General features: G+C 54.3%; 2 protein-coding genes across 5 annotated transcripts; one reads left to right on the top strand and one right to left on the bottom strand.

Moving 5' to 3' along the window:
• The first annotated feature begins 35 nt into the window (after window positions 1-35).
• HEXD (hexosaminidase D) lies at window positions 36-19,647 on the top strand. 3 transcript variants are annotated; one of them, XM_045489980.1, is made up of 15 exons: window positions 36-140; window positions 338-449; window positions 741-785; window positions 1,901-2,038; window positions 7,115-7,224; window positions 9,163-9,250; window positions 13,964-14,128; window positions 14,622-14,805; window positions 15,875-15,946; window positions 16,263-16,458; window positions 16,927-17,009; window positions 18,025-18,103; window positions 18,181-18,282; window positions 18,478-18,567; window positions 19,251-19,647. In XM_045489980.1, the coding sequence occupies exons 4-15, from the start codon at window positions 1,940-1,942 to the stop codon at window positions 19,447-19,449; spliced, it is 1,467 nt and encodes a 488-aa protein (XP_045345936.1). In that variant the 5' UTR covers window positions 36-140; window positions 338-449; window positions 741-785; window positions 1,901-1,939; the 3' UTR covers window positions 19,450-19,647. The 3 variants fall into 3 exon arrangements, with proteins under 3 accessions (XP_045345936.1, XP_045345939.1, XP_045345938.1); XM_045489982.1 differs by having other exon boundaries at window positions 82-197; XM_045489983.1 differs by lacking the exon at window positions 18,478-18,567.
• A 143-nt stretch (window positions 19,648-19,790) lies between these two features.
• Window positions 19,791-25,349, bottom strand: LOC123604180 (cytochrome b-245 chaperone 1). 2 transcript variants are annotated; one of them, XM_045489990.1, is made up of 7 exons: window positions 25,217-25,349; window positions 24,278-24,401; window positions 23,354-23,395; window positions 22,734-22,807; window positions 21,971-22,067; window positions 21,318-21,462; window positions 19,791-20,973 (listed from the first exon to the last, which is right to left on the bottom strand). In XM_045489990.1, exons 2-7 carry the CDS (start codon window positions 24,360-24,362, stop codon window positions 20,853-20,855), a joined length of 564 nt encoding a protein of 187 aa, XP_045345946.1. In that variant the 5' UTR covers window positions 24,363-24,401; window positions 25,217-25,349; the 3' UTR covers window positions 19,791-20,852. The 2 variants fall into 2 exon arrangements, with proteins under 2 accessions (XP_045345946.1, XP_045345947.1); XM_045489991.1 differs by having other exon boundaries at window positions 24,721-25,298.
• Window positions 25,350-27,397: the final 2,048 nt, after the last annotated feature.

Consider the following 27,397-nt stretch of genomic DNA (forward strand, 5'->3'; position numbering starts at 1 on the left):
GCAATCGGAGGCCGAACGCCGCGCAGGGCGGGGCGCCGCGGACCTGGGCGCGCACCTCGCCGGACACCCCGCCCACCCGCGCGCCCCCCGCCCGCCTCTCCGTCCTCCGAGCCCGCTGAGCCTCAGAGCCTGCGGTCAGAGTGCGTCCTCGTCCGCGTGCGCGCCCTCCTGCCGGGCTCTCCGGGCCCTTCTCAGAGGTCTCCAAGCCCTCCTCCCGGGGTCTCCGTTTCCTTCCCTGGGGTCCGCGCCACGCCTGGGGTGCTGGGCCCGGCTGGTGCTCCGCGCACGCGTACCTCGCAAGGGCCCAGCTGGTGTGCAGCTTTCCGTTTCCGCACAGGACCTCGTCCAGTGGGTGAGAAGGCACCGCTCAACCAGCCCCGCCAGCAGCCTGGTTCCGAAGGAGCGCAGCTACCAGAGAGGTTCATGCGCGAGGACGGAGTCTGGAGAAGGCGAGCACCCGGAGGGAAAATGTTCACTCACTTGCTGGTCTGAAAGGCCTGCCCACACTCCCGAAACTGGGCAGCGGAGTGCAGCTCGGGTGCCATTCGGGGTGCCATCAGCGTCGGGTGCACCCGACGGAGAGGCGGAGCGGAGCGGAGCGGAGAGGCTGGCCAGTGACCTCCTGCCCCGGTGTTCGGGATAGTCTCATTTCTGTAGACTTCGTGCAGGAGGGAGCCGGAGCAAAGAGAGTAGCACACTCTTCAGAGATGAAACACTGAGTTCTGTTTCTTTTCCTTCAGATTTTGCGGAGATTTCGCGTTGTTAAGCCACCGTGTGAGTTTCAGGTGAGACGGCGGTGCTCGCTTACCTCGGCTTGCAGGGGCGGGAGCAGGGCTTGGCTCTGAACCGGAGGGGATGTGCACACCACCAGTGCACACCCCTCAGCCTGGAAGTGTTTCTTTTAAGTCTGTTCCCTGGAGAATGGAATTGGTCTGTACGATTTTAAATAATTCAACTTTAAAAGCGGATTTCAGAATGCTTGTTCACAAAACGCATCTACCCGGCAGCTGGTAACTTAGGTAATTGCTTCGAAGATTTTGTCATTGCGATTGTTTTGAATATAATTTCTTAAAAAAAAAAAAAAACCAAACCGGTTTCTGTTGCATCAAGTTTATCCTGCCTGCTTTAGAATAGATTTCTTAAGGTTAGGGGTTTGTGAATCCTTTCACAGATTGGGTAGTTTGAATTAGTGGACTGTAAAAATGACCACCATGTAAAGATTTTCTTTCACTTTTTGCATCTCATCCTCTGTGCTTTTATGTTCACTGGGGGGAAGATTTCAGTCTTTCCCAGCTACTTCATTACCCTCTAGATCTTTCCTGTACTTTAACGGAAACTAGTCAGCTCTAATATACTTGTGGCTCACTTATTTTTCAAATTATCCGTGGCCTATTTTAAATCCTAGACAGTTTTCTCTGACCTAGACTTAATTTTTACAGTTTCTTCCTCCGTAACCAAGTTCACTTGGGCTCTAGAATGTAAATGATTTTTAATGCTCTTCAAAGTAAAATAAAATTGAAGATAAATTTTCCCCAGAAACATCATACTGTAGGGCCTGAAAAACGTTTACACTTACCTGCCTGTTTTCCCCGCGTGGAACGTACAGCACAAGACAGTCTTTCAAACAAAATTATTTTGCGGCCACTTGTGTTATTACAGCCATCTTGTAAGGAAACGAGTGCTGTTCTGTGTTAGGGGCAGATCACGATTAAGTGGCAGCGGTCCCTTTATCTGAACATGAGGTCCCTTTATCTGAACATGATTCATTTTCACGTCGGTAAAATGAGATTCCTCCTAGTGGATAAAGCACACCTGGGCGTGTCAGAACAGAAACACAGAGTGTGAGGCCAAGGGGCAAAAAGGAGCCTCCGCCGCTTCTAACTTTGAATTTCTCCACTAGGAAGAAGTGCCCAGACCAGAGATTTTGTCATATGACTTCATGACAAATAGTGAAATGTCAGGTTCTTCACCATTTAAGATGCGATTAGTTCATCTGGACCTTAAAGGAGCTCCACCAAAGGTCTCCTACCTCTCTGAGGTAAGAGCCCCTTTCCCTCTAGTCAGTCTCCCTTGCCTTGGCTTTGGTCTCCAAAGTGGTAAACAGTATTCTGTAGCAATGTGTATTTAGAGCACAACCACGGGGTTCCAGGCTGGGGCATGATGTTGGCAGCAGCACAGGTTTTGAGTTTCCCCCAAATCCCTTTGTAAAACTGAGCAACTAGGATAGCAAAAGGGGGCAGGGGGAACAACAAAAGAAACCCACAGCTTCTTTGCTGTGGGCTGAATTGTGTCCCCAGAAAAGATATGTTCACATCCTAACCACTTGTACCTGTGAGTGTGACCTCATTTGAAAATAGGGTCTTTGCAGTTATAAGCGACATAAGATGAGGCCTTGCAGGAGTAGAGTAGTACTAATCCAATGAGTGATGTTCTTATAAGAAGAGGGAAACGTAGACGTGGGGCACCCTGTGAAGACAGAGGCAGAGATTGGAGGGATGCATCTATAAGCCAAGGAACACCAGGACTGCCAGAGACACTAGGAGCTGCAAGAGGCAAGGAAGGGTTCCTCCCTGGAGCACCACCCGGCCCACACTTTGATTTTTGATTTCTGGCTCGTAGAACTCAAAAGATTAAATCCTCATTGCATTAAGCCACCTAGTTTGTGGTGACTTGATACAGCAGCCCTGGAAAACTAATACCCTCTTCAACAAAAGGAGGTGTGAGGGTGTCCCCATGAACCCCAAGTGGTATAGCCAGACCTCAAAACAGGGTAACACCCATGTGAGATCAGTAACCAGGCAGGCAGTGATGGAGGACAGAGGAAGGAATTCTGACAGGGCCAAGACCAGAGAAGCCAGAAAATGGCCCTGCAAATACAGGTCCTCCGTGAGAGAAGAACTGAGGAGAGGTTTCACTGGCTGCAATTTGAGAGTGAGTGCAGAAAGACTCAGAAGATGTTGCAGAGGCCCAAGGCTCTCAGAAATACCTTCCAGAAACTTCTAGAAAGACAGCCCCACATTACAGACAGCAGCGTTGGGAAGAGAATCCACAGTGAGCTGGGCAAGAACATTGAAAGTGGAGCAGAGGAAAGGTTCCGGTGCCAAGAGAAGGGATGCAGAGGCCAAGTGCTGTGGAAGTGGCTGCATGGTGTCTGTAACTCCTGATTCTTCTTGTAACCACAGAGAGCGAGCCCTGGACCGGCCCATCTCCATTCCAAACACAAGAACCTGTTCTTAGGGGCACCTGGAGGGCTCAGGTGGTTAAGCATCTTGGTTTTGGCTCAGGTTATGATCTCGCAGTTTGTGAGTTCGAGCCCCACGTCAGGCTCTGTGCTGATAGCTAAGAGCCTGGAGCCTGCTTCGGATTCGGTGTCCCCTTTTCTCTGCCCCTTCCCCGCTCGTGCTCTGTCTCTCTGTCTCTCAAAGATGAATAAATGTTAAAAAATAAAAATAAAAAAAAAAAACCTGAGCAGTAGTGGGGCGCCTGAGCAGCTCAGTCAGCTCAGCATCCAACTATTGATTTCACCTCAGGTCATGATCCCAAGGTTGTGGGATCGAGCCCTGCGTCAGGCTCTGCACTGAATGTGTAGCCTGCTTCAGGTTCTCTCTCTCTCTCTCTCTCTCTCTCTCTCTCTCTCTCTCTCTCTCCCCCTCTCTCTCTCCCTCCCTCCCTCCCTCCCTCCCTCTCTCTCCCTCTGCCCCTATCCCTTGCTTGTGCTCTCTCTCTAAAATTTAAAAAAAAAAAAAAAAAAGGGAAACAAAAATAATATAAAAACAGAGGGGGGAACAAAACACGAGAGACTCATAAATATGGAGAACAAACCGAGGGTTCCTGGAGGGGTTGTGGGAGGGGGGATGGGCTGAATGGGTCAGGGGCATTAAGGAATCTACTCCGGAAATCATTGTTGCACTATATGCTAACTAATTTGGATGTAAATTTTAAAAAATAAAGAAAATTAAAAAAAAATACATAGTATAAATGTAAAAAAAATTTTTTTTTAACTTTTTAAATAAAAAACATGAGTAGCAGAAAAGGATTGTGGTTAAATATCATACACAGGCACTGTAAGAAAAAAGAGAATCGTGATCTCAGGAACACCATAAGGACAAAGGTGCACCAGGAAGATGCGACCGCAAAGCAGATGAAGCTGTATGTAATATTTCAAAATAAGATAAAAGATATTAAGAAAATGATAGGAGCTATGAGCAAACAGTGTATTCAGAAGTAGAGAAGCCCAGCAAGTAATAGCCAGACAGAAGGGTACAGAGCAACGGCTTAGCAGGCTCAGGAATGAGTTATGACAAAAAAGGAAACAAAGTCAGAGACTAAACTAGAAGGACAGAAGTGAGCAGACACCGTGGAAAGCGTACTCTTGGGAAGTAAATAAGGAAGAAGAAAATGTCACACATGAAGAGATAAAAAGCGTTGTAACAAATTGATAAATACAGAAGATAAGCAAAGAAGGTCCAGCTCCCCTGCTGCTGGAGCCACTGCCTCAGTGACCTGCTGCTGGGGGGGTCGACCACCCCAAAATTAGAGGCTTCAGACAGCAATTCCTTCTGTCTGTTTCTTTGGTCTGGTGGGTGGCTCTGCCGGTCTGCCCCCGTTCCCTCCTGTGTTTGCAGTCCCCTGACGACTAGGAATGCCAGACGGTCCCAGATGGCCTTACATGTCCAGCAGTTAGTGCTGGCTGTCCGCTGGGCCCCTCAGTTCTGCTCCACGTGGGTGCCTGGCCTCACAGAGGGTAGGCCAGCCTCCTGTCTGCACGGCAGTCACAGGGCAGCATTTAGGCTCCAGAGTTGCAAGCCATCCTGGGCCTTGCGTGATTCTTGGTAAAGCAAGTCCATGTCAGCCCAGATTCAAGGCTGGGGGTAGACCCCACCTCTTGATGAGGAAGACGCTGTATCTCAGCCATGCTCAACAGTCCTCAGAGCAGGGAACCAAAGCAGTGCTCTCGGACAAGTGCTCAGAAACTACAATTCAAAAACGCTTTTGGGAAATTAAAGAATACTTGGGTCTGCATGTGGAAAGGGCATACTGTGTACCTAGAATGACGGACACTAAGGCATCCTTTGGCAAAGGTATCAGATTAAAGAAAATGAAAATGAACAACTCCTTTGGGCACACAGGAAAAAGGCCCAAGTTGTATATGAGGGAAGGAAAATTAGGCTGGCATCAGATATTTGACAGCAACATTTTATGACAGAAGACAAGGAAAGAACATATTTAAGGTAGTCAAGAAAGTGAAACATGAATCAAGGATTTTGCATCCAACCAAAATCGTCTTCATGGTACAAAAGCTACAGACCAGCGATTGTAAACATCCAAGAGAATTTACTGACGAACCACCAGCGGCAGCAGTGGCAGGACTGGAGTAACCAAATAATTGCTGAGAGAAAATTCTGCCCTAAGGAAGCATTCCAGCCAACAGACATGAGGAATGACGTCATTGGAAAGTCACCACCTCACAGTTCCTGTTCAGGGCGCCCTAGGTAATGTCAGTGGTAGTTGAAACCATTGGGCGGAAGTTCAAGGCATGGGTCTGGCTGATGCCCCTGAACCCACTGATCAGCCTGACATCACTCCAGTGGAGCAGCCAGACTTGTGATTTCTAGAAGCATCTATGAAGTACTCTTGCCAAAAGAATGAAACCTGGTCCTGACCTCACCTCCATGTCTGACCGCCAGCACACACGAGAACAGGAAACACACGAAAGGACGTCTTAAGAATACCATCCATCAAATCCAAAATTTGGGAAACCATGCGAAACAAGGGGCTCGATTTCCTCAACAAATAAATTCCAGATTAAAAAAAGGGTACCGTTAAAAATCAGAGAACCTTAAAAAATCTGTTAAAACAATGCAGTGTGTGGGTGTCGTCTGGACTGGGCTTAAGCTGCACGTGAAATGATTCTAGACATGGGAAAATTGGAACGTGGATGACTTTAAAGAGTGGTTTGGTTAGGTGGGATAGTTGCTATCGTTGTGCTTTTGTGAAAAGTCTTCGTCGGGGATATGTGTTGAATTACTTATAGGTGAACAATTGTGTTGTCCGGGATTTGCTTAGAAATCTTCTAGTCAGAAAAGTGGCAATTAGGTAAAACGATTTTGAGTCTTGACAGCAGGACACAGGGGCCTAGTCTGTCACGTGTGTGCATGCTTGTGCGGTTTCACAGTGAAGACCTTCTCCCCAGCTGGGTCCAGTGCCGGACGGAGTGTGTGCGGGGGACAGCCAGGCCGCCCGGCCCCACAGCCTCCCCACCACCCACAACACAGAGGATCACCACCAACGCCAACGGTAGAAGTGCCGAACGGCCGTGGTGGTCAGATGGCCACGACAGGCTAAGAAGGAAACCGGAGGGAAAAATGCCGAGGAAAACGGAAGATACCGAGACCGTTATGTTGCCTTATCCACATGCCTGACCTGCGTGAGCTCTTTCCTTTCCACAATCTGTCTACCTCTCTTTGTAGTTTGCAGTCTACTACCGATTATGAACTTTCTACAGCTAAGTTTTAGCCCCAGGCTCCTTTGCTCCTTCCATCCAGCTTGCGTCAGAATGTCCCCACACTTGTGGAGAGAGAAAGCTTGACAGATACGTCAACAGGAGTGTTAAAATCTTGTGGAACCCACAATGACCATCATCCAGGGAGGGGCCGCTATTTCAGATACCTGCAGGAGGCCCCTCCAGCGGCGCCCAAGATGTGTTCTTTTCCACCCTGGCCTTGACATCAGACCAGAAAGAAATCTCAGTTCTGTGTATGGTAGACATGAACTAGTCCTGAAAATCCTTGAGAATAGGAAGTCATACCCTTTGAAATAAAGGTAGAGAAGGAGGTGGGAACATTTCCTGCCACGCCCTCAGCCCCTCGCTGTCCACAGGCTGAGCTGCGCCTCTGCTCCACAGGTGCAGACCCACCCTGTGTCAAGTGAAGACTTGATGTGGTAGAGAGTTCGATTTGGTGTAACACAAAGTATGCATTCTGGTTAACCGTTTCCAGGAAAAATGTGAATCTCGGCTACAACCATGCCCTCGAGCAAGAAGGCAGACCGCATGGGGTACAGCTGTCACCTTCCTTCAGATAGTCGCATCCTCACAGCATCCCTGTTCCCCCAGGTCTTTCCTCTGTTCCATGCCCTGGGCGCCAATGGGCTGCTCCTCGAGTATGAAGACATGTTTCCCTACGAGGGCCACCTGAGGCTGCTGAGGGCCAAGCACGCGTACAGGTACCCCAGCCACGGAGAAGGCGGCTGCTTGGGGCCGCCCGGAGGTGTGGGCAGGGCGGGCGAGGGTTTGGCAGTGGTGGGGCAGCCCACGTCTGGCTTTTAAACGCCTGTCTTAGTTACGAAAATAAAACACACTCACTGAAGAGAATTTGGAAACATTTAGGGGGAGGGTGGAGGGTTGGGGGAGGCGGGGGGGTGGGGAAAGGGATGCTGCTCTTTAAGGCCATGGTTGGGACCCTCATCAGGAAAACAAAGATTAAAGGAAAGGGGGTCAGAATCCGTAAAAGTAGATACAGTGGTTGTGGGTGTACCTTGCTGGGCTTTAGAGTTATGGTGTCCATTTTATTATTTTTTTAATGTTTATTTTTGAGCGGGAGGGAGACAGAGGATCTGAAAGCAGGCTCTGTGCTGCCAGAAGACAGCCCAATGTGGAGCTCGAACTCACAAACCATGAGATTATGACCTGAGCTAAAGATGGATGTTCAACCGACTGAGCCACCCAGGCGCCCCTAGAGTTACGGTGTCCATGTAAATCAATAACAAATAACCCAAAAGGAAAATGAGCAAAGGATATTAACGGGCAGATCCCCCAAAAGAAATTAAAATGTCCGATAAGCATACGCTAGTATAAAGTAAATTAAAACAAGTCAAACACCATTTTTGGTTATCCAATTGGCGAAACTTTTTTAAAAAGTTCTAACGCTCTGTGTTCACAAGGTCAGAAAAAGCAAACCTCCCACTGGTAGGCTCTGAAGCACCCCACCGTTCTGGAGGGAGGTTTGGCTCTATGTCAGAACTCCCCAAAATGTCCACGCCCCATGCGCATGCTCAGAGTGTTAACATTGCAGTGAGGTGTCTTTTCACACTATTCTGTTTTTCTTCATACACTGAACATCTTTTGTTTATTTAGTGTGTTTTTTCAAGTGGAAAAAGTGCTGGGGTACCTGTGAAGCTCAAAAAAGGTCTATTTAAAATCAATCCATTCAGAGAACTGATTAACTTAAGAAATGGTTCAAACACATACAGAAACTGGAAATCATTTTCTTTTTGAGATAAATTCATGAACGACAACTGGTAACGCAGTGGGCAACTAGCCCTCCTGCGTGCTGTCCTCACCACCTGGAGCATTCCTGCCCTCAGGCGTGCTCACAGACAGAAGCTAACCCCCACGGGGCTGAGTCCCGCCGCCACAACCTTGAAGCTCTTTTCTCTTTCCTCTATTAAAGGGGTCACCAGCTTTTCTGTAAAGGGCCAGACAGTCAGGATTTTAGGCTGTGCAGCCCACCTGGCCTCTGTTACAACCATTTGTGGAGCACAGGCAGTCATGGGTGATAATGTAAATGAGTGAGCATGGCTGTGTTCCAATAAAGCTGTTTGTGGGTACTGAAATTCGAATTTCATATAATTTTTACATGTCATAAAATATTATTCCTCTTTCGATTTTTCTCAACCATTTTAAACTACAGAGACCATTTTTAGGTCATGGGGCGTGTGGAAACAGGCAGGCAGATTTGTCCTTCAGCCCATCTACCGTTCCTGCTCGAGTATATGATTTCTAATTTCTTGTAAAACGACTTGCTTCTTATAGTTTGGGTAAGAATAGCAAGTAAAAAGCAAACTGTTATTTGAGAACATAACCGCATCATGTTCCAAAATTCTAGAGAGCCCTCTCTGAAACCTTAGGTATATCTTTTGTACTTTTTGGAATAGTGACCAAGGGTGACCATACCGGTTTCCCAAGGAGAGTCCCCCTGGAGCCTGACAAGGGAGAGGGAACGTGAACAGGAGCATGAGTGTGTGTGTGTGAACATGGGCTGGGGTGTGAACAGGAGGTGGTGTGAACTGGAGCTCTCGTGTGAACGGGAGGTGTGAATGGGAGCTCTTGTGTGAATGGAGGTGGTGGGAACCTCTCTGGGTGATCGATGTTTGTCTCTCTAGCCCCCCTGAAATCAAAGAGATCCTGCATCTGGCTGCACTGAATGAGCTAGAGGTCATTCCATTGGTACAGACATTTGGACACATGGAGGTAAGTGGGAGGAACAGAGGTTCCTAATACCCAGGTGTGGGGCTCAGGGGTACACAGGCAGGGAGCAGCTCTTTCTTGCAAGCCCCTGCCCTGCAAACGACCGGAGAGCACAGGACTCTAGATCAGAGCGACTTTGTCCAAGGAATGGTGGGAAAGAGCCAGTGGGGGATGCATGATTCCCATGGAGCCCTGGGGGCTGAGTTGTTTTACTTTTTAACTTGTATTCATCATTCGATACTGAAAATATTTCCCCAAGCTCTTGTGTGATCTTCGGAAACATTTTTCACGTCTGCATCAAAAATGAAAAGCAAATTAAACGCTTAGTGGCTGCAGATTCCGTTTTTCCCTCTAACAGATACACCTGCTAGACCCACGGGCAGCCCTTCCCTTCTCGTGCTCGAGCACCCGGGACCGCCCCTGCCCCCCCCACCCCCCCCCACACCGCCCAGGCCTCTGGCCTCTAACCTTCCTGTCGCATCTCCGTAATGCGCTCTCTGCGCTCCTCACTTCCCACCACCAGGGGCCACAGAGCATCTCCACAGCACCCCCCCCCCGCCCCCGTCCCCCGAGTCACTAAATGCAGCCACGGGTTCTCATCCCTTTAACTTGCGTCTCGGGCTTTGCGTGGCCCCAGCTGCTCCCTTCCAAACCCCACGCTTTTCCGGCCCCCCACTTCTGGCTGTGACGCCACTTCTGCCAGCAGCGTGCTATCCTGTAGCTGCCGCTGGATGTGGCGGTCCCCACAGCTTCTCTCGAAACCCTCCCTCCTCACCTCCCGCTCTCCCTAGACGATGCGGTGCCCACTCCTGCCTCCCCTCCCCGTGCTCCGTGACCCCCAGACCCAGTCTCCGCTGCCCTGTTCGGCACCCCTCCCACCCCTGCAGTTCAGGCCATCGTGTGCCTTTGCTCCTCAGGCTCTTGAGTTGGCACCTGCTATCCCTGTCTCCACCCTTGTGCGAACTACCGCCTGACCTGCTAGAAGGCCCCCCTAGCGGTGCCCTCTGCCCCTTTCTCTGTCGTTCCAGAGCACAGCCTGGCCCCCCAATCCTGCTCCTTGAGGGGGCCCTTGTGGGGCTCTCAGGGTACATTTGTTTCCGGGGGCCACTGCAGTAAAGTGTTTCAACCAGGCGACTTGAGACTACGGAAGCGTGCTCTCTCTGTGCTGGAGGCCACAAATCCAAAGTTAAGGTGTCCTCAGGTTCGTTCCTTCTGGAGGAGGTCCTTTACCTGTGTTTACGTACCATCAGGACACCCCCTTTGTTTTTTGGGTTTAAAAAAAAATTTTTTTTAATGTTTATTTTTGAGACGGAGAGACAGAGTGCAAGCAGGGCAGGGGAAGAGAGAGAGGGAGAACAGAATCCGAAGCAGGCTCCAGGCTCTGAGCTGTCAGCACAGAGCTCGATGAGGGGCTCGAACTCACAGACTGCGAGATCATGACCTGAGCTGTAGTCGGCCGCCCAACCGAATGAGCCACCCAGGCACCCCAGGATACCCACTTTGTGACATAGCTGTATGAGTATTTGCACATTTTGTCTTCTGAACTGTTCAGTTTTTTTTTTTTTTTTTTTTTCAACGTTTATTTATTTTCGGGACAGAGAGAGACAGAGCATGAATGGGGGAGGGGCAGAGAGAGAGGGAAACACAGAATCGGAAACAGGCTCCAGGCTCTGAGCCATCAGCCCAGAGCCTGACGCGGGGCTCGAACTCACGGACCGCGAGATCGTGACCTGGCTGAAGTCGGACGCTTAACCGACTGCGCCACCCAGGCGCCCCTGAACTGTTCAGTTTTTAACGTTCTCTGGACATTCTGGATACAAGTCTGTTAGATGTGTGATTTGCAAGTATTTGCCCCCAATCTGAACTTTGTCATCATCGTCTTAGTGTATCTCCAAGAACAAAAGTCTCTGATTTTGATGAGTCCAGTTTCTCAGCTTTGCTCTGACGGGTCGTACTTTTGGTGTCATTTCTCTGCCAGTCACCAGATCATGAAGATTTTTCCTGTTTCCTTCTAAAGTTCTACATTTGTACACTTCCCACTTGCTGTTATGGTCCGTGTTGACTTCATTCTTGTGTAAGGCCTGAGGTGTAGGGTGAGGTTTATTGTGTTGTGCACATAGCCTATGACCCCTCGAGATGGCTGGTCTTGCCAGCACCACTAATTGGAAGATTATCCTTTCTTTGGAATTTGAAATTTGTAATTGCCTTTGTATCTGTGTCAAAAACCAGTTGACATTATTTGTGGCCCATTTCTGAACCATATATATATTTTTAATGTACATTTATTTATTTTGAGAGAGAAAGAGCATGGGGAGGGGGGCAGAAAGAGAATCCCAAGCAGGCTCCACACGGCTGTCCTCAGAGCCCAGCGCGGGGCTTGATCCCACCAACCGTGAGATCGCGACCTGAGCCAAAACCAAGAGTCGGACGCTCAACTAACTGAGCCACCCAGGCGCCTCATGCTTCTCCATATATATTTTAGACTAAGTTTATCTGTATGTCTTTAAGAAACCTTGCTGGGATTTTGATTGAAATTGTATTAAATCTGTAAGTCGACTTGGGGAGAAATTACCTCTACTCTGCTGACTTCTCCGATCCGTGAACAGGCTCTGTCAGCCTTTCCTTATGTTATTATTTCCCAAAGTTTTTTCTTCTCCTGATGCTTTCAGGACTTCCTGTGTACGTTTGCCTTGCTGTAGTGGTTTGGTTAGTAGGACTTCTAGGTCTGGGTTTTTGTGCATTTATCCTGCTTGGGGCTCATCGAGCTTCTTGGAACTGTAGATTATTTTCATCACTTTTGTGAAGTTTGGGGCCACGTCCTCAAGTGTTTCTGTGTCCATTCTCTCCTCTTGGCCAGGGCTCCCTTCGCGTGTGCGTTAGGGCACCTAATGTCCCCGCGCGGGCCTCTGAGTCTCTTCGTTCTCCCTACCTTTTCTCTGTGTTGTTGAGCCTGAGGAGACCCTGTTGGTCTGTCATCCCAATCACTGTTTCTTCTGATGTTTCAAATCTTCTGTGGAGCCCACGAAATGGATTTTCATTTTTCATTATTATAGTTTAATTCTGGGAACATTTTCATAATGGTTTCTTTGAAGTTATTGATAACTCTGACATTTGGGCCCACATCAGTGTTAGTTTCTATCAATTGGCTTTTTCCCTGAGTCTGGGTTCCACTTTCCTATTTGCACATCTCATGATTTTTTGGTTGAAAATTGGACATTTCGGATAATATGTTATAGAGAATCTGACTTTTTCCCCTGCAAGTGGTTGGAATTGCCTGGAATAAATCTGCAGGCCTGTCTCCCCAGCTGTGTGTGGCTACTGATGCGTGTGTGTGTGTGTGTGTGTGTGCGCGCGCGCGCGCATTAACGCTTATTTATTTTTGAGAGACAGAGACAGAACATGAACGGGGGAGGAGCAGAGAGAGGGAGACACAAAATTTGAAGTAGGCTCCAGGCTCTGAGCTGTCAGCACAGAGCCCAACATGGGGCTTGAACTCACAAACCATGAGATCATGACTTGAGCTGAAGCTGGACGCTTAACCGACTAAGCCACCCAGGTGCCCCTATACATTATTTAAAATTCTTTTTTTTAGGGGCGCCTGGGTGGCGCAGTCGGTTAAGCGTCCGACTTCAGCCAGGTCACGATCTCGCGGTCCGTGAGTTCGAGCCCCGCGTCGGGCTCTGGGCGATGGCTCAGAGCCTGGAGCCTGTTTCAGATTCTGTGTCTCCCTCTCTCTCTGCCCCTCCCCCGTTCATGCTCTCTCTCTGTCCCAAAAATAAATAAACGTTGAAAAAAAAAAATTTTTTTTTTTAAATTCTTTTTTTTAACAGTTTGTTTATTTTTGAGAGACTGAGAGATAGAGTACAAGTGGGGGAGGGGCAGAGAGAGAGGGAGACACAGAATCTGAAGCAGGTTCCAGGCTGAGCTGTCAGCACAGAGCCTGACGCAGGGCTAGAACCCATGAACTGTGAGATCATGACCTGAGCTGAAGTCAGATACTTAATCAACTGAGCCACCCAGGCACCCCATAGTGTTTTATTCTAATGTGTACTTTTGGCCTGGCTTCCTAGGGGCCACCCCTCTGTCTTTATGGCTGGTGGTCAGCCAGGGCCCAGGCAGCCGTGTACTTGAGCCGTCAGGACTCACCCTGTGCTGCAGGCGCTGGGGGCTCTGGGAGTTCACCCAGTCCCCTGCCTCAGCCGTGTGTGCGCGGCTCTCGTTTCCACGGTCACCCATCACATTTCTGGCTGGTGGTAGCCACCCCCCCCCACACACACACACCATGAGGACCGCAGAGTTCGGGCGACTTTGCCGCTTTCACAGACGGTGGCCCCAGGGGGTCTGTGCTCAGCCAGCGCCGGGGGGGGGGGGGGGGGGGGGGGTGCTGCAGACTCTCTGTTCTTACCACAGTGCTAGCAGGCTTCAGGTGTGGTGTTCACCTTTGGTTCACGTCCAGAGCCCTGAAATGGCTGTTTTGACCAGTGTTCCGTTCTACACGTGTTCAGGGGAGGACGTGCTGACGTCTGTACTGTACCGAACAGCCCGTGCAGCCTGGTTCTCGTGTTCTTCTCCCAGCCCGGGCAGACTGGGAGGAAAGAGGGGCTCAGCCTGGCCCGCCAGCGCCCTCTTGGGGACCTGGAGCAGGCCCTGCCTGTGACTCCGCAGGGTGGCTGCAGCGTCTGTCACCTCCTGTCACCTCCTGTCATCTCTCCGCAGTTTGTGCTGAAGCATGAGGCTCTCGCTCACCTCCGAGAAGTGGCGCTCTTCCCTAACACCCTGAACCCCCATGAGGCGGAGTCCCTGGCTCTGGTGGGAGCCATGATCAGCCAGGTCATGGAGCTGCACCCGGGCGCCCGGTGGCTCCACGTCGGCTGCGACGAGGTGGGTCCTTCGACGGTTCTTCTGCCTGAGCCTCACCCACCGGGCGTCCCTCCTGCCGCAGCCCCTGCTCCTGGTCCCACTTTGTGGGTTATTCTCTTACGTACAAAAGTAGTCAACGTACCAAAGGACGAAGGATAAAGCCAGGTCATCCCTCCCAGCTGACCCGTGACCTCATGCGGGCAGAACCATGGAGCTGGACGAGGGATGGCCTGTGGCCTGAGACAGCCGTGCTGTCCTCGCCCCCAGCAGGGGCAGAGCCAGCCCCCATGTGCTTTATGTACTCGTTGGCTGGCAGACACTCAGGTTAGCTCGCCTTCGGGCTGCTGTGAATGTTCAGAGGAAATCTTGAGTGGAAGTTAGGTCTTGGTGTAGCAGGAGGGCCCCCCTCACCAGCTCCTCCCCACAGGCAGCTGCCACTGAGATCCGTCAGACATGGCATGAGCGCGGTCTCTGAGGCCGGGCGATCCGGAGGCGGGCCTGTGTTTCCTTCCAGGTCTATTATCTTGGAGAGGGTGAGGCCTCGAGACGGTGGCTGCGACAGGAGCATAACACCAAAGCAAGACTGTGTCTGTCCCACATGAAGGCGGTGGCCTGCCACGTGCTGGCCCGGCACCCCGCCACGACGCCACTGGTGTGGGACGACATGCTGCGGGCCATCCCCGAGGACCAGCTCTCAGGTTGGCAGGCCCATCCCTCAGGCTTCTGGTGCCAGAAGTAGGGAGTAAGGAGGCCAGCGGCTCCCAGGACCCTGGTCTCGGGAGGGGGGAGCACTCTAGGACCCCTGCCCCGAAGTGCTCTCTCCAGGCAACCCCCTTAGAGCCACTTCCTAGATTTTCTCACACAAAAGGGCCATTCCTCCAGAAGGCATTTTAGAGTCTTGTAGGCGTACAAAGTGATGAGTCTGAATGGAGAGTAGCCATGGGGCCCTAATGGGGGATGGGGGCGAAAGGGTCCCACTGGGCCTTGAGTGTCTGGTGCCTCTTAACCGCCTCAGCCTCACACAACCCTGTGGCCAGCCCTGCAGGGGTCGTGGCTAAGGCTCTGGGATGAGACAGAGACATACCCCATGGTCCAGTCACAGCCTCAGCCTAGAGCCTAGCCACTGCCCCCACTTTTGCAGGACTGGGGTGTGTCCGTGGCAGCAGCCCTCCCCAGGTGTGGCCACTAGGGTTCTCACTAGGACTAATTAGAATTAAATCCAAGTAGTAATGTGTTCCTACTGCACTAGTCCTAGTGCCCCCACCGTCACACACAGACAGAGCCTTTCCCCCTCGTAGGAAGCTCTGGGACCCCAAGACTGGGGGTTCGCTTTTTACAGAACTCCCAGAGTCTGGTCATTTCCAAAGTTGGCTGGCTTCATGGTTGCAACATTTACTGTCAAGAACTCAACTGTTTCGAGTCTGTTCTCAAAATCCACAGCCCGCTGGGGCGCCTGGGTGGCTCAGTCAGTTAAGCCTCTGACTTCGGCTCAGGTCATGATCTCACAGTTCGTGAGTTCGAGCCCCGCGTCGGGCTCTGTGCTGACAGCTCGGAGCCTGGAGCCCGCTTCGGATTCTGTGTCTCCCTCTCTCTCAGCCCCTCCCATAGAGCTCATGCTCTATCTCTCTCTGTTTCTCAATAATAAATGTTAAAAAAAAACTCACGCCCCCTAAACAAGACAGCCTGTGCTCCGTTGTAATGCAAGGCCTGTGGGCAGCCAGGATGTGTCCAGACGGGCCTCAGCTCACAGCCTCTCTCTGCCCCCAGCGTCAGGGGTGCCACAGCTGGTGGAGCCCGTGCTCTGGGACTACGGGGCCGACCTGGACATCCACGGCAAAGGTCAGTGACCTGGCCACGGCCTCTGAGACCCTGGAGCCCTGGCGGCCCAGGGGCTTGAGGTTCATCAGAATCCTGCCAACCACCTCAGCTTCCACTCAGGCCCCTCCCACGGGAGCCCCGGGAGCCCCCTGGCACACGTCCCGTCGCGGGTCACACCGGGATAGCCTGTCCTCCGCGGTATTTTCCACGAGTCTCTTCTCTCACTGAGATCTAAGCCTGCCCGGTTGTGGGCTCCTCCTGGCTTCTCAGTGTCTGGGCTCTGCGGCCACGGCCCCTCGGGCCCCGGGCCGGTCACACCGCACCCTCTCTCACTCAGCTCTCCTCATGGAAAAGTACCGCAGGTGCGGCTTTCTCCGGCTGTGGGCCGCCAGTGCCTTCAAGGGGGCCACAGGGGCGAGCCAGGCCCTGACCCCTATCGAGCACCACCTCAGAAACAATGTGCAGTGGCTGCAGGTGGCGGCCAGCGGGCCCGCAGACATGCTGCAGGGCATCGTCCTGACCGGCTGGCAGAGGTAAGGCCACACAGGCCCCGGGGAAGCTCCCGGGCCGACCTGCTCGGAGGGTCGACGCAGCGCTGCTGCCCGGGACGACCACCCCTCCGTGGCCCATCCATTCTGGGCCTCAGTCAGAGGGGAGGCGCCTGGGCGCCTCACACCCCACGGCCAGCCAGCCCCCAGACTCTGCAGAGGGCCACTTCGGCAGCCCCGCCTCCAGGGGGCCACATGTGACTTGTCTCACGTATGGCGGGCATGGGGACAGATTTTGGCCCCTTGGGGATTTCACACCATTTGAAAAGCAGAGGGGCACGTGAACCCCTCCTCCGGACCAAGGCCTGGTCCATTGCTGCGCCCGGGAGGGCAGAGGCGGAGGCAGCTGCGGGCCCCCAGGCAGGGCCTTCTGGGTGGGATGTTTCCAGAGGCAGCAGCCAGCTCTGTCTGGTGTGCAAGCAGGAGCTGAGCGCCCCTCTCCCCTGCACTTAGGTACGATCACTTCTCCGTGCTGTGCGAGTTGCTGCCCGTGGGAATCCCGTCCCTGGCCGTCTGTCTGCAGTCGCTCCTACACGGTACGGTCTCCTGCTCCTCCCGGGTGGCGGGAGTGCCTGATGCCGCCAACTGTATCTCCTTGGGGCTGGACTCTGGTCTTTCACACCAGTAGAGAGGGGCTCAGCCACTCCCCCCCCACCCTGCTGCCCCCAGAGAGCCCGTGAAGGAAATTCACCATGGGCGAGGTGCAGAAAAGGGCCCTTGCTATGTAAATCCACTGAATGCCCAGGCTGGCCCCAGCGCTTGCCACTTTGGCAGAGACGGGGACTCGCAGATGGCACAGAACCATGTGCACCTGAACCGCAGGACTGCTTGGCACACGTGGTGCTGGTGCACAAAGGTGTGGGAGGCCCTGGGGGGAGCAGGCCCGGCTCCCAGACTGCGTGCAGGCTGCATGCAGCAGGAAAAGCACAGACACCCGCCCTCTGCTCTGTTCGATGGCTTCTGAAGCGGTGGTTGTGAACCGCTAGGAGGCAGGCACGGGGACACCCCAGCGGACACCCCGTTCATGCTGGGCGCGGGCTTCAGCTTCCCTGCTCCGTGGAGGGCACTGCTGCTGTGGAGCCCTCCACCCTCCGCGGACCCAGGCCTCCTGCCCTCCCAGCTGGCACCCTCCTGCACCAGTGGCATGTGTCCACCCACACTGACGTGGAGCCCGGCCACAGTGGTGCCTGCAGGCCTCTCTGGTTCTTTCCAGTTGCTCGGGACGGCTCCACGTGTGAGAAACCACACTTGCCAGGTGCTGCGTGCACCCGGGACACCGTGGGGGCGCCGGAGGCACAGCCGGCAGTCTCCCGAGGGGTGTCGCTGCTCTTGATTCTCTGTTTTCTTGTTCTTAGCATAATGAGCCCGTTTTCATGTGTTTAATGAGAAGCCATGGGCCCATCTGTCCCCGAGGTCTCCTTGGGGCTGGCACCTGCATGCTGGCCTCCTTGGCCACTTTGCCCACCACCAGGCCAGCACCGTGGCACAGGGCCCCTGCCTCGCTCCCTTCCAGAGGCCCCTCCAACCACCTCCATCTGTGGTTGGTTGCAGGAGGCTTTACCGAAGACGTTAAAGCAAGAGTGGAGAACTTTCTTGGGATCTCAAGCCTAGAAATAACTGATCTTATGAGGTAACCTGCCCACCCCCAGCCCCGCCTCTGCCCTCGCACTCTGTGGACCCGTCTCAGCACGGTGGCTCTCCGTGCAGCGAGGGGGCCGGCTCCTTCCCTGGCAGCGACATCCTGGCCCTCGTCACGCACGTCGGCCTCCACCTGCGCAGCTCTGTGGACACGCTCCTGGAGAGGGACAGGTGAGCAGGCAGGGGCTGAGCCCCACCCCGCACTCCCCCGGGACAGGGTGAGGGTGGTCACAGACAGACTTCCGGGGGCAAGCAACTGTTTAAAATGCCTCCCAGACTCCTAAGTTTTTTAGAAGTATGATCTTAAAACCACCGTGAGGCAGACACGTCAGCTGCAGCGGGTCTGCCTGTGCGGACTGCCTGCAGGTACGTGACCGGCTGGTTCAGCCCCTATCACCGCGGGCGGAAGCTCATCCACCCGGTCATGGTCCAGCACATCCAGCCCCAGGCGCTCAGGTAGCCGCCCCCTCCCCGCGGTGCCCACCCCCAGGGCTGCGCGTCCTCTGCCGCCTGATGACAGCTTTCTGTGGCTACTGGCTTTGAACTAAGACAAGCTCTGTAGGTATTGCAGCCACGAATTCCTAGGTGAGTCAGCTTTGCTGACTGCTGTGCCTTCAGTGTTAGAGGCTAGGCCATTCCCACCTGAGAAGGTGAGGGCCCAGGGCTCATCATGGAGCCAGACCTGCTGGAGACCTGTCCTGGCCTTGCTGCTGCCGCATGCCCCACATCCCCTCCCCCCCCCCCCCACCAGCACCGTGGGGACAGAGTCCCAGCCAGCCAGCCAGACAGCCCCCCTGCCCCCGGGCTCTCCTGGCTCACAGCTCTGAGCCAAGGCCAACTCAGTGTCCACGCAGGGTTAGATGCCATCAGATGCTGTCAGGTTCACACATAAAGAAAAACCCTGCCAGCTAGATGTAAAGAGCATTCCAGTTTTAGATGTGAAAACACAATAGTCACTCATTTATCCCCAACAACACTGTGAGGTGGGCACTAATAGCCATGTTTCATGGATGGGCAAACCGAGGCACAGAACCATACCGACCTGTAGGGTTGTTCGGAATGTGAGCGTAGCGCACAGGCTGTGAGCTGTCACCCAGGGGTGCCCGGCAGGCGGGCTCACCATGGGCTCTGGTCCTCAGCCTCCTGGCCAGGTGGAGCACCTTGGTGCAGGAGCTGGAGGCCGCCCTGCATCGTGTCTTCTACCCGGACGCCGTGGAGGAGTGGCTGGAGGAGAACACGCGGCCCAGCTTGCAGCGGCTGCAGGCTTTGGTGCAGGACCTCAGGGAGGCGGCCGGCGCCGGCCCCAGCCCCAGCCCACGCTCGGGTCAGGACCCCTGAGGGGAGGGGCCGAGCCGGAGTCATCCCCTGGGGCCCCCCTAGGTCTGCCAGGCGCCTGGGACTGCCGGCCACAGGCAGCACCCACGGCGCAGACGGCCGTCGTTCGAAAGGCCAATGGAAGGCATCATGTGCCGGGCCTACTTGCTAGTCTGCGTGGGAGCTTCAGCTCTTTTGAAATAAAGGGAGTGGAAGCTAGAACTGCCATGGGTCTGGCTGGCTGCAGTCAGGCCTGCACAGGGGTCCAAGACCCTCCTCACCCTGGGGGCCCAGCAAAGGTGGGGGGGGAGCCACCTCCAGAGTACAGAGCATCTGTCGTCTGGGATGAACACACCACAAACCCATTACGACGTTTCATACTTTATTTTAGAAAAAGGCTTTCAGACTTAACCACTTAAAAACCTAACTTTGGCTTGTATAAATGACTGTGTCCTCAAATCAGGGCTAGTTGGCGGCCACCATGGAGAAGAGGGAGTATCTTGTTTCTCTTGCTTCCTAGAAACTACTGTCCTCACTCACCCAGGGCCTGGGGACACTGCAGTGCTCTGTGTCCTGACCATTCCTAGACACAGCCTCCTGAGGGCCTGCTCAGAGGTGCCCTCGCCGCCCTGCGGCCCTGGGCCCCACTGAGGGGCAGCTGTGGGCCCAGCCCACCTCTTGCCTGGGTTCAAGAAGCTAGGACCTGATTCTTAAGGGAGATGCCCTGGCTTAGGCCCACCATGAAGCCAAGAGAGCCTCCTCTTGACCAGCAGGCTTCGCCTAGGCTGAGGCCTTCTCTGCCCTGTGACAGCCCAGCCGTGATCCTGGGTGGAGACTGTTGTCTGTGGGCTGGGGAGGTCTCAGGCGTGGCCACAGTGCACACAGCCAGACAGGACCCTCGCCATCTGCCCTGGGCCCTGCAGACCCTGGGCAAGGAAGGACCTCTCTAACCAATGAGGACATCCAGCCGGGGAAGGGGGGTTGTGTGTAGGGAGCACTGGGATTCCTGGGGACAACACGCCAGCGTGGGCATCCTCAGAGCCTGACCCAGCTGCTGGCCCTGTGCTCACCTGCTGCACCGGGGGGTTGAACAGCTTGGGGGGAGCCAGTGCTGGCAAACCTTCCTCCCCACCCTGGGGAGCCTGGGCATCCTTCCCAGAGACCCGGTCCCCACGCTGCCTAGGCTGGAGCCGTCCGATGCCAGGAAGAGGCAGATCTGAGGCTCATGCCCTCCCCGGACACCTCAAAGCCCGCAGAGGAAGTCCAGCCTGTGGCGTCCTCAGAGGACAGAAGCAAGCAGCAGGAATGGCTGAGGGTCCCACCCCGGGGCTGCCAGGGACACAGCCAGGCGCTGGAGGAAGACTTGCTGGTGGCCCAGGAGGCCCACGAGGGTGCCACCAGAACCAAGGCCAGGGGCTCCGCGGGCGTCAGCTCTGGCTCCCTGGACCATCAGCCTCACTGTCACTGCTCTGAGACAGCTCCACAGGGCTCTCAAGGCGGTGCAGTTCCAGGAAGGTTGCAATAAGCTTGGCAATGGCTTCCACGTCACTGGGCCGGGCAACAACAGGAGGGGCAAGTTACCCCGGCAGAGGTGCTGGCCGGGAAGACCACACCCACCACCTGCCGGACCGCCCACCTCCAGGGCCTGGTGCCTTCTGGCCCCGACCCTCACTTGACCCCAGGTGAGGGTCACTTGACCCTGTCCTCAAGGAGACCCTTCTGTCCCTGTGGGGACTTCCAACATTCCCCTAGTGGCAGGGACAGTCCATGTTTCCCCAAGTCCCCTCCCTGTGCCCTGCCATGCTGGGCCGTCCACTGTGAGGGCCACCTGATAGGGGTGAGGGGCACAGGCAGCCAGCCCTGGCCAAACGAGTCCCCTGCCCACAGCTTACCTGCGGTGACCCATGATGGCACTCTGGGTGAGGGGGTGGGAAAAGCCCGTCACAAGCCGCAGCACCACCACGTAGCCCTTCCCGAAATAGCGGACCTTCTCCTCCTCCACGTTCACGTCCCGGATGTCATTCAGTAGGACCACCACTGCGGGGGAGCTGGTCAGTGTCTGCATTCTGCCCACCTCCCGCCTGCCCCTCTTGCCTGTGTGCTGGGCACAGCCACTTCAAGGCTACCGTACAGAGACCCTCATCACTGGTCAGTGACCACAGCGCAAGGTTGGGCCGCTAGCATTGTCTGGGCATCTAGCACTCCTGCCGGCCCCTTGAAAACTCTACCCGTGCCCTCAAGCGCATCAGGGAGGAGCTGAGCTCTATTTTGCCCATCTTTCTGCTTCATCTTCCCCCAACTGCTGAAAAATGCCTTCCTGGTCCCTGATGGCTGGCCACTGAGCTAGGGGCTACCCGGCAATGTCTGGGGACACCCTGTGTCCACCAGGCAGGGCAAAACCCCAAGTCACTGAATGGCCAGCTTGGACCCACCCCACTTCCAGGCCTTAGGCCTGGTCTCTGTTTTCCACTCACCACCCTCCATCCAGCCTGGGGCAGCTGGCCTCCCGCCACACCCCGGGTCCTGTGCACTCTCTGTGCCTCACCTTGGTCGTGACCAGCTCGGAAAAGAGTCAGCAGCTTCTTATACAAGCTGAACGTCTTCAGCACAACCTTCCCGGTGCCCTTGTTGAAGACAGCTTCCTGGAAAACCGGCCAGAAGGTGATCACCTGGCTGCTGGCCTCTCTGCAAGCCAGCCACACACAAAATTTCCAGAGAGGAGGCCCGGACTCGCCAGAGCAGACGCTCAGGAAGACACCCAGCTGAAATCCAACCCTGACGGCCAAGTGCTCTGCCAGAGCCAAACACCTGCAGCCAGATGCTCTCGTGCTCCTGTCTGTTGGGAGCACGGGACCAGGGTGTGTAGAGAGAAAGAGGGGCATCAAAGCAGGTGCTCTCTGCAAGCAAAACAGAAGCAAGCACCGCGGCTGAGGTTGTCAAACGAAAGCATGGAGGTCAAAGCTCGGAGGTCAGAGAGCAACGCTGGGTCATGCGGTTCCTCATGAAGGGGACAAAGGCACAGGGGAGGTTGTTGGCCACCAAGGGAGACAGACATTAGCCACCGAGGGAGCCCATCATTCTATTCTGTGCTATGGCAACACTCAAGAGTAAAGAATTTCGGTGCAAACAGTCACGAAGAGCTTCTAGGAGAAAAACAGCTTCAGGAGATTTCCCTGCCCAGGAGCCGAATGCCACTAGCCAGAAACCACTAAGCTAAAAGTTCAGGCCTCAGAGCCTCTCCGTCTGCTGTGATGCCCACGTGGGGAAGCCCGGAGCAGAAACACCTGAGCGCCCTGTGTTGACCTTACCTCCCAGTCCTCCAGGTTCTGCACGGCCACGAACAGGCAGCCAGTAACGTAGAAGAGTTTCCAGCCCAGACTATCTGAGGAGCAAACACAGGACGCAGCCAGGTGAAGGGCAAAGGCCATGAGGGGCCCCACCCCAGTGGACACTGGGCAGGAGTGGTGTCTGGGGCTGGCTGGCTGCCCGTGCCTGCAAGGAACCCTGGCCCAGGACGGCCAGCCAGCTCTGGGTGCCCTCAGCTCCCCCTCCAGTGTCTACTGGAGACAGAGGAGTTGGGCTGGCATAGCCTGTGACAATGGAGGGGCAGGAACTTACAGGGGGGCTGCGAGTATGGCTCAGCCTGCACCGGAACATCAGGCTGGCACAAGAGAGCACCTTTTGGCAGAATATTTCATGACACAGGAAAATGCTCCAGATATAAGGGGAAGGCACAGGCTTCATGGCACAGGCATACTAGGAAAACCACACCAGTGCACAGAGCTGGGGCTACAGAGGCAGGGGCGCCAATTCCAAAGGCTATGCCTCAGTGGGTCACGAATGAAGGGTTTTGTTTCTTTGCTCTATTTCCCAAACGTCAGAGGAAGTTACTTTGCGGGGCAGGGGGTGAGCAGATGAAGCACCTCACCTCCACTGTAGTAGGCGGCAGCCAGGCCAATAGACAAGATTCCTGCAAAGAGAAAAGAAAGCAGGTGCCTCAGTAGTGGGCCACCACCAGCCCAGAGCCCCCTCCTCCCAGGAGCCCCAGGCCCAGACAAGCAGGCCTTTCGGGGGCCAGGGATGGCTGCAGGTGGGGAGCAGGGGGACTGAAGACCACCAGGTTCACAAGTGGGGGAAACACACTGTATGTTAAGTAACTAGAATTTAAATTTAAAAAAAAAAAAAAAAAAAATTGTTTTTAAGTGGGGGAAACATCCAGGGAGTACACTCGGAAACATGGCAAATGCCATTCAGTGTTCCCTGGACACGCTTCTCTACTCAAGTTTCCAGGGCTGAGTGGGAACCAGACAGAGGAACCTGCCAACAGCATGTGGTGTGGAACGAACACAAGACATATATAAAGTTCACTACATGGCACATGAGGCAGAACAGGCAAGAGGCCACATGCAGGGTGACGGGAAAGATGAACCGGAGACCGCTGCTGATGGCACAGCCATTCCAGCCCTCACTCCTTGGATCCCACCAACACAGCACAGTCGGGTGCTGGACCCTCGGAAAGACGGCGCCAGGGACAGAGAGAAAACAGGAATGAACTGTGGCCCATCACGTGAGCCTGCAACATACACCTACAAGCAGGTGTACGAAAGCAAGTAAAAGGGGAACGGCAAGACCTCAGAAGAACACACACAGTAGGAGAAGCTAAGTGGTGAAAAAAGGGCTGTGGGAATTCTCTGCAAAGGCATGCACAGAGAGTAAAGGCTGGGAAGATACAAAGCAACAAAACAGTTGCTATACTTGGGGGTAACGGAACAAAGGAAGAACAATTTAGTTTCATTTTCATCTTTTTTTAAAGGTAGATTTTTAACTTGAGGGAAAACATGGAAATTCTTACCAACAAGCAGAGACCAGGACCTGATGCCTGGAGCCCTCTTCAGATGGAGGCAGGAGCTGGTGCGTGACTCCACCTGCATGTACATCCCTGGACCGCGAGGGCACCACTCTCAACAGGAGACGGGCTGCGGACGAGCAGACAGACAAATGGAGTCCTCCCGCCACTGTCTGCACACAAGCGCCCAGCTCCTCCCCAGGAAGGAAGCCTGGGCACCGGTGGAACCAGTCAGCTTGTGCCCACGGCCATTTCTGCAGCCCCCAGAGACCCTTTCTTTTTCAAGGCCCTTCTCTGCCCAGTTACACCGACTGGACTGGGGCTACCTGCCCTGCTCAGACTCGCAAAGCGTCAACAGGCACCTGACCGCCACCTGCCCCCGTCCAACTTGGAAACCGTTAGCCCTCCGCAGTGTGCATTCAAGCTTCTGACACCGCAGCTGAACCCACCAGCTCGCCCTCATTTCCCTGTGCCGGCCTCCACCAAGAAAGGGAAGTGAAGGCTCGCGGTAGCTTGAGTACGCCCTGGCGTTGGCCGAGAAAGCCACTCTACGATCCCCTCCGGCCGCTGGGACAACAGGCTATGCAACGGAGGGTCAGGACGAGCCCAAGCATCTGCTGAGTAAATGCTGCGCCGAGCGGCCTAACTGCCCCGAAGATCGCAGCGCCCGCAAAGCACTACTCGAGGGACCCAGCTCGTGAGTGGCTTTGCAGAAACTCCAGGAAAGTCAAATCAACCATCTGACAGTAAAGGGTGCATTCAATCGACACACCCAGGTCCTAGATCTTGGACCATCACTGGGCTGCCCCCGACCCCCACAGCCAGGCCCTGCGCGCTCGGCCCGCTTCCCGCAGCTCCAGGACGCCCTGGAACCCAGGCGTGGCCAGCCCGCGCCACCTGCAGCCCGCCCGCAGCCCTCGACGGTGGCCCGACCCCCGACCCTACCGAGCGCACGACCCGGCGGGCGCGAGCGCAGGGCCGGGACCTCGCGGCGGACAACCAGCCGCCGACTTCCGGGGTCGGGGGTGGGGCGACTGACTTCCGGACTGCCAGGGGCGGGGCGGCACCGGCTTCCGGACTGCCGGGAGCTGGAGTACCCACTTCGGGGCTTGAGGGCGGGCTGTGGGTGGTTTCCGGGGCGGAGGGCGGAGCGGCTGACTTCTGAACTGCCGGAGGCGGGGCGGCTGACTTCCGGAGTCTAGTGATCGGGCGTCGCTGACTTCCGACATTAGGGGGACGGATTGGGGGTAATTTCTGGACTGCCGGGGGCCGGGCGGGGTGGCTGACTTCCGGATTTAGGGAGCGGGAGTTGCCGACTTCCGGGGTTGGGAACGACCAGGGAGTGGCTTCCGGGCTTCCGGGGACGGGGCGACTGACTTCCGGTATCTGGGCGCGAACTGTAGGAGGTTTCCACCCTGCGAGGTGCGGAACGACGGACTTCCCTGACTGCCGGGGGCGGAGTAGGGCGGCTGACTTCCCGAGCTGGGGTGGGGCTGGGGTAAGCCAGGCCCTCTGGTTCCTCCACCGCTTGGAGGGAGAGTGAAAGGGGTGCCATTAAGGCACCTAGGTGTTGTGCTGGAGCAAAGCTAGCAAATGCAGTCAGGAAGCAGGTCGCCTATGCTGTTGACAGCCACGTGCTAAGGACGCCACTCTAACTGGGGGTTACTGAGCCCTAGAAAGTCTGTAAATTATGCCTCAAAAAAGCCTCACTTACAATGTCAATAAAAAGCAGTCTCTGAAGTTAATGTAACAACAGACGTATACAAATTATGGCAAAAAATGTAAAAACTTTAATATCGAAGTACAGCTAAAATCATTCATGGTTTGAAAAGTTATTGTAAAAAATAAATCCTGCTACTTTGATCTATAGATTCAATGTATCCTATTAAGATGTTAACCTTAAAAATAACACTGCCAGCTATTTTACCAGTAAAGATGGGGTTATTTGAGAATAGCAGAGAATCCCAACCCAGAACAACAAGCAAGTCTGGAGACCAGCATATGGAGGCTCTTTTATACAGTCGGTGGGTGGGCGGGGCTGTTGCAAACAGAATGTCCATTGGACTAAACTGGGAGCTGGGAGTATAGTGTCCTCTCATTGGCTAGGCTGTTGCCGGAGCAGCAGGAAACCTTCCTGTTGCTGGGTAAGTAGTGTCCACCTGCAAGGTGCCTCTCCTCCTGTTGAGTCTGTGAAAGAGCGGACCTACGCCGGCCGACTCCATCTTGTTCTGTGTCCTCCACCTTGAGTGACTATGCCCCCGACATGCCCCCTTTCCAGGAAAATCGCAGAAACTCAGACCACGCCTCCTCCCCTTAAGTAACCTCCTGCTCACCCGTTCAAATTTCCCGATCAAAACACACCTGGTGACCTGCGTAACAGGACTCCAACCCTTCCCCAGCCAATCGCCGAGGCCACGACCCTTTCCCAGCCAATCGGCTGAGGCCACAGCCATTACCTCACCAACTGCCCCTAGACCCCTATAAAACCTTTGTGCTTTTGATACTCTCTCTCTGGTATCTCGCCGCTGTGTCGGTGCAGGTAGGGGATTGAGCTCGAGCTAGCTCGAATAAAGGCTCTTTGCTTTTGCATTGGACTCGGCTCCCTGGTGGGCTTTGGGGATCATGAATTCTGGGCATAACATCTGTAATTGCTAACTAATGCTGGGCCAACAGCTCCCCCTGCCTGCCTCCTAACTCCACTCTAAAGTTTTCCTTTTATTATACTTCCCCAAGTATATTAACAGACTACAAGTTTAAGCTATTTTTTTTAATTTTTTAAATATTTATTTTTGAGAGAGAGAGGGAGAGAGGGGAGGAGGTGGGGGAGGGGCAGAGAGAGCCAGAGACACAGAATCCAAAGTAGGCCCCAAGCAGGGTTCAAACTCAGGAGCTGGAAGATCATGACCTGAGCCGAAGTTGGACACCCAGGCGCCCCTCAACAGGCTAAAAATTTAAATCTAAACAGCCCATGCAAGGCAAGTGGGGGAGGGTAGGTGTAAACCAGAGATCCTTAACCCCAAAACAACTTTCCCAGTGTAGCTGGGAAAACGAAACACTCACGTGTTTGTGATGATAGTTTATCTATTGCTAATAAACATGCCCTGATGTCTGCGAAAAAGAGTTGTG

This window comes from Leopardus geoffroyi, chromosome E1 (genome assembly GCF_018350155.1).
Source record: "Leopardus geoffroyi isolate Oge1 chromosome E1, O.geoffroyi_Oge1_pat1.0, whole genome shotgun sequence".
Classification (NCBI taxonomy): domain Eukaryota; kingdom Metazoa; phylum Chordata; class Mammalia; order Carnivora; family Felidae; genus Leopardus; species Leopardus geoffroyi.

What these genes read in the sequence shown, in the direction of transcription:
- HEXD (XM_045489980.1), top strand. Translation starts at nt 1,940, where the DNA reads ATGACAAATAGTGAAATGTCAGGTTCTTCACCATTTAAGATGCGATTA. An exon ending in CCCCGAGGACCAGCTCTCAG is followed by an intron (nt 14,806 to 15,874) that starts GTTGGCAGGCCC and finishes CTCTGCCCCCAG; the next exon opens with CGTCAGGGGTGCCACAGCTG. An exon ending in CCTGGACATCCACGGCAAAG is followed by an intron (nt 15,947 to 16,262) that starts GTCAGTGACCTG and finishes TCTCTCACTCAG; the next exon opens with CTCTCCTCATGGAAAAGTAC.
- LOC123604180 (XM_045489990.1), bottom strand. Translation starts at nt 24,362, where the DNA reads ATGTACATGCAGGTGGAGTCACGCACCAGCTCCTGCCTCCATCTGAAG. An exon ending in CCGAGCTGGTCACGACCAAG is followed by an intron (nt 21,463 to 21,970) that starts GTGAGGCACAGA and finishes GCTCCCCCGCAG; the next exon opens with TGGTGGTCCTACTGAATGAC. An exon ending in GCCATCATGGGTCACCGCAG is followed by an intron (nt 20,974 to 21,317) that starts GTAAGCTGTGGG and finishes TGCCCGGCCCAG; the next exon opens with TGACGTGGAAGCCATTGCCA.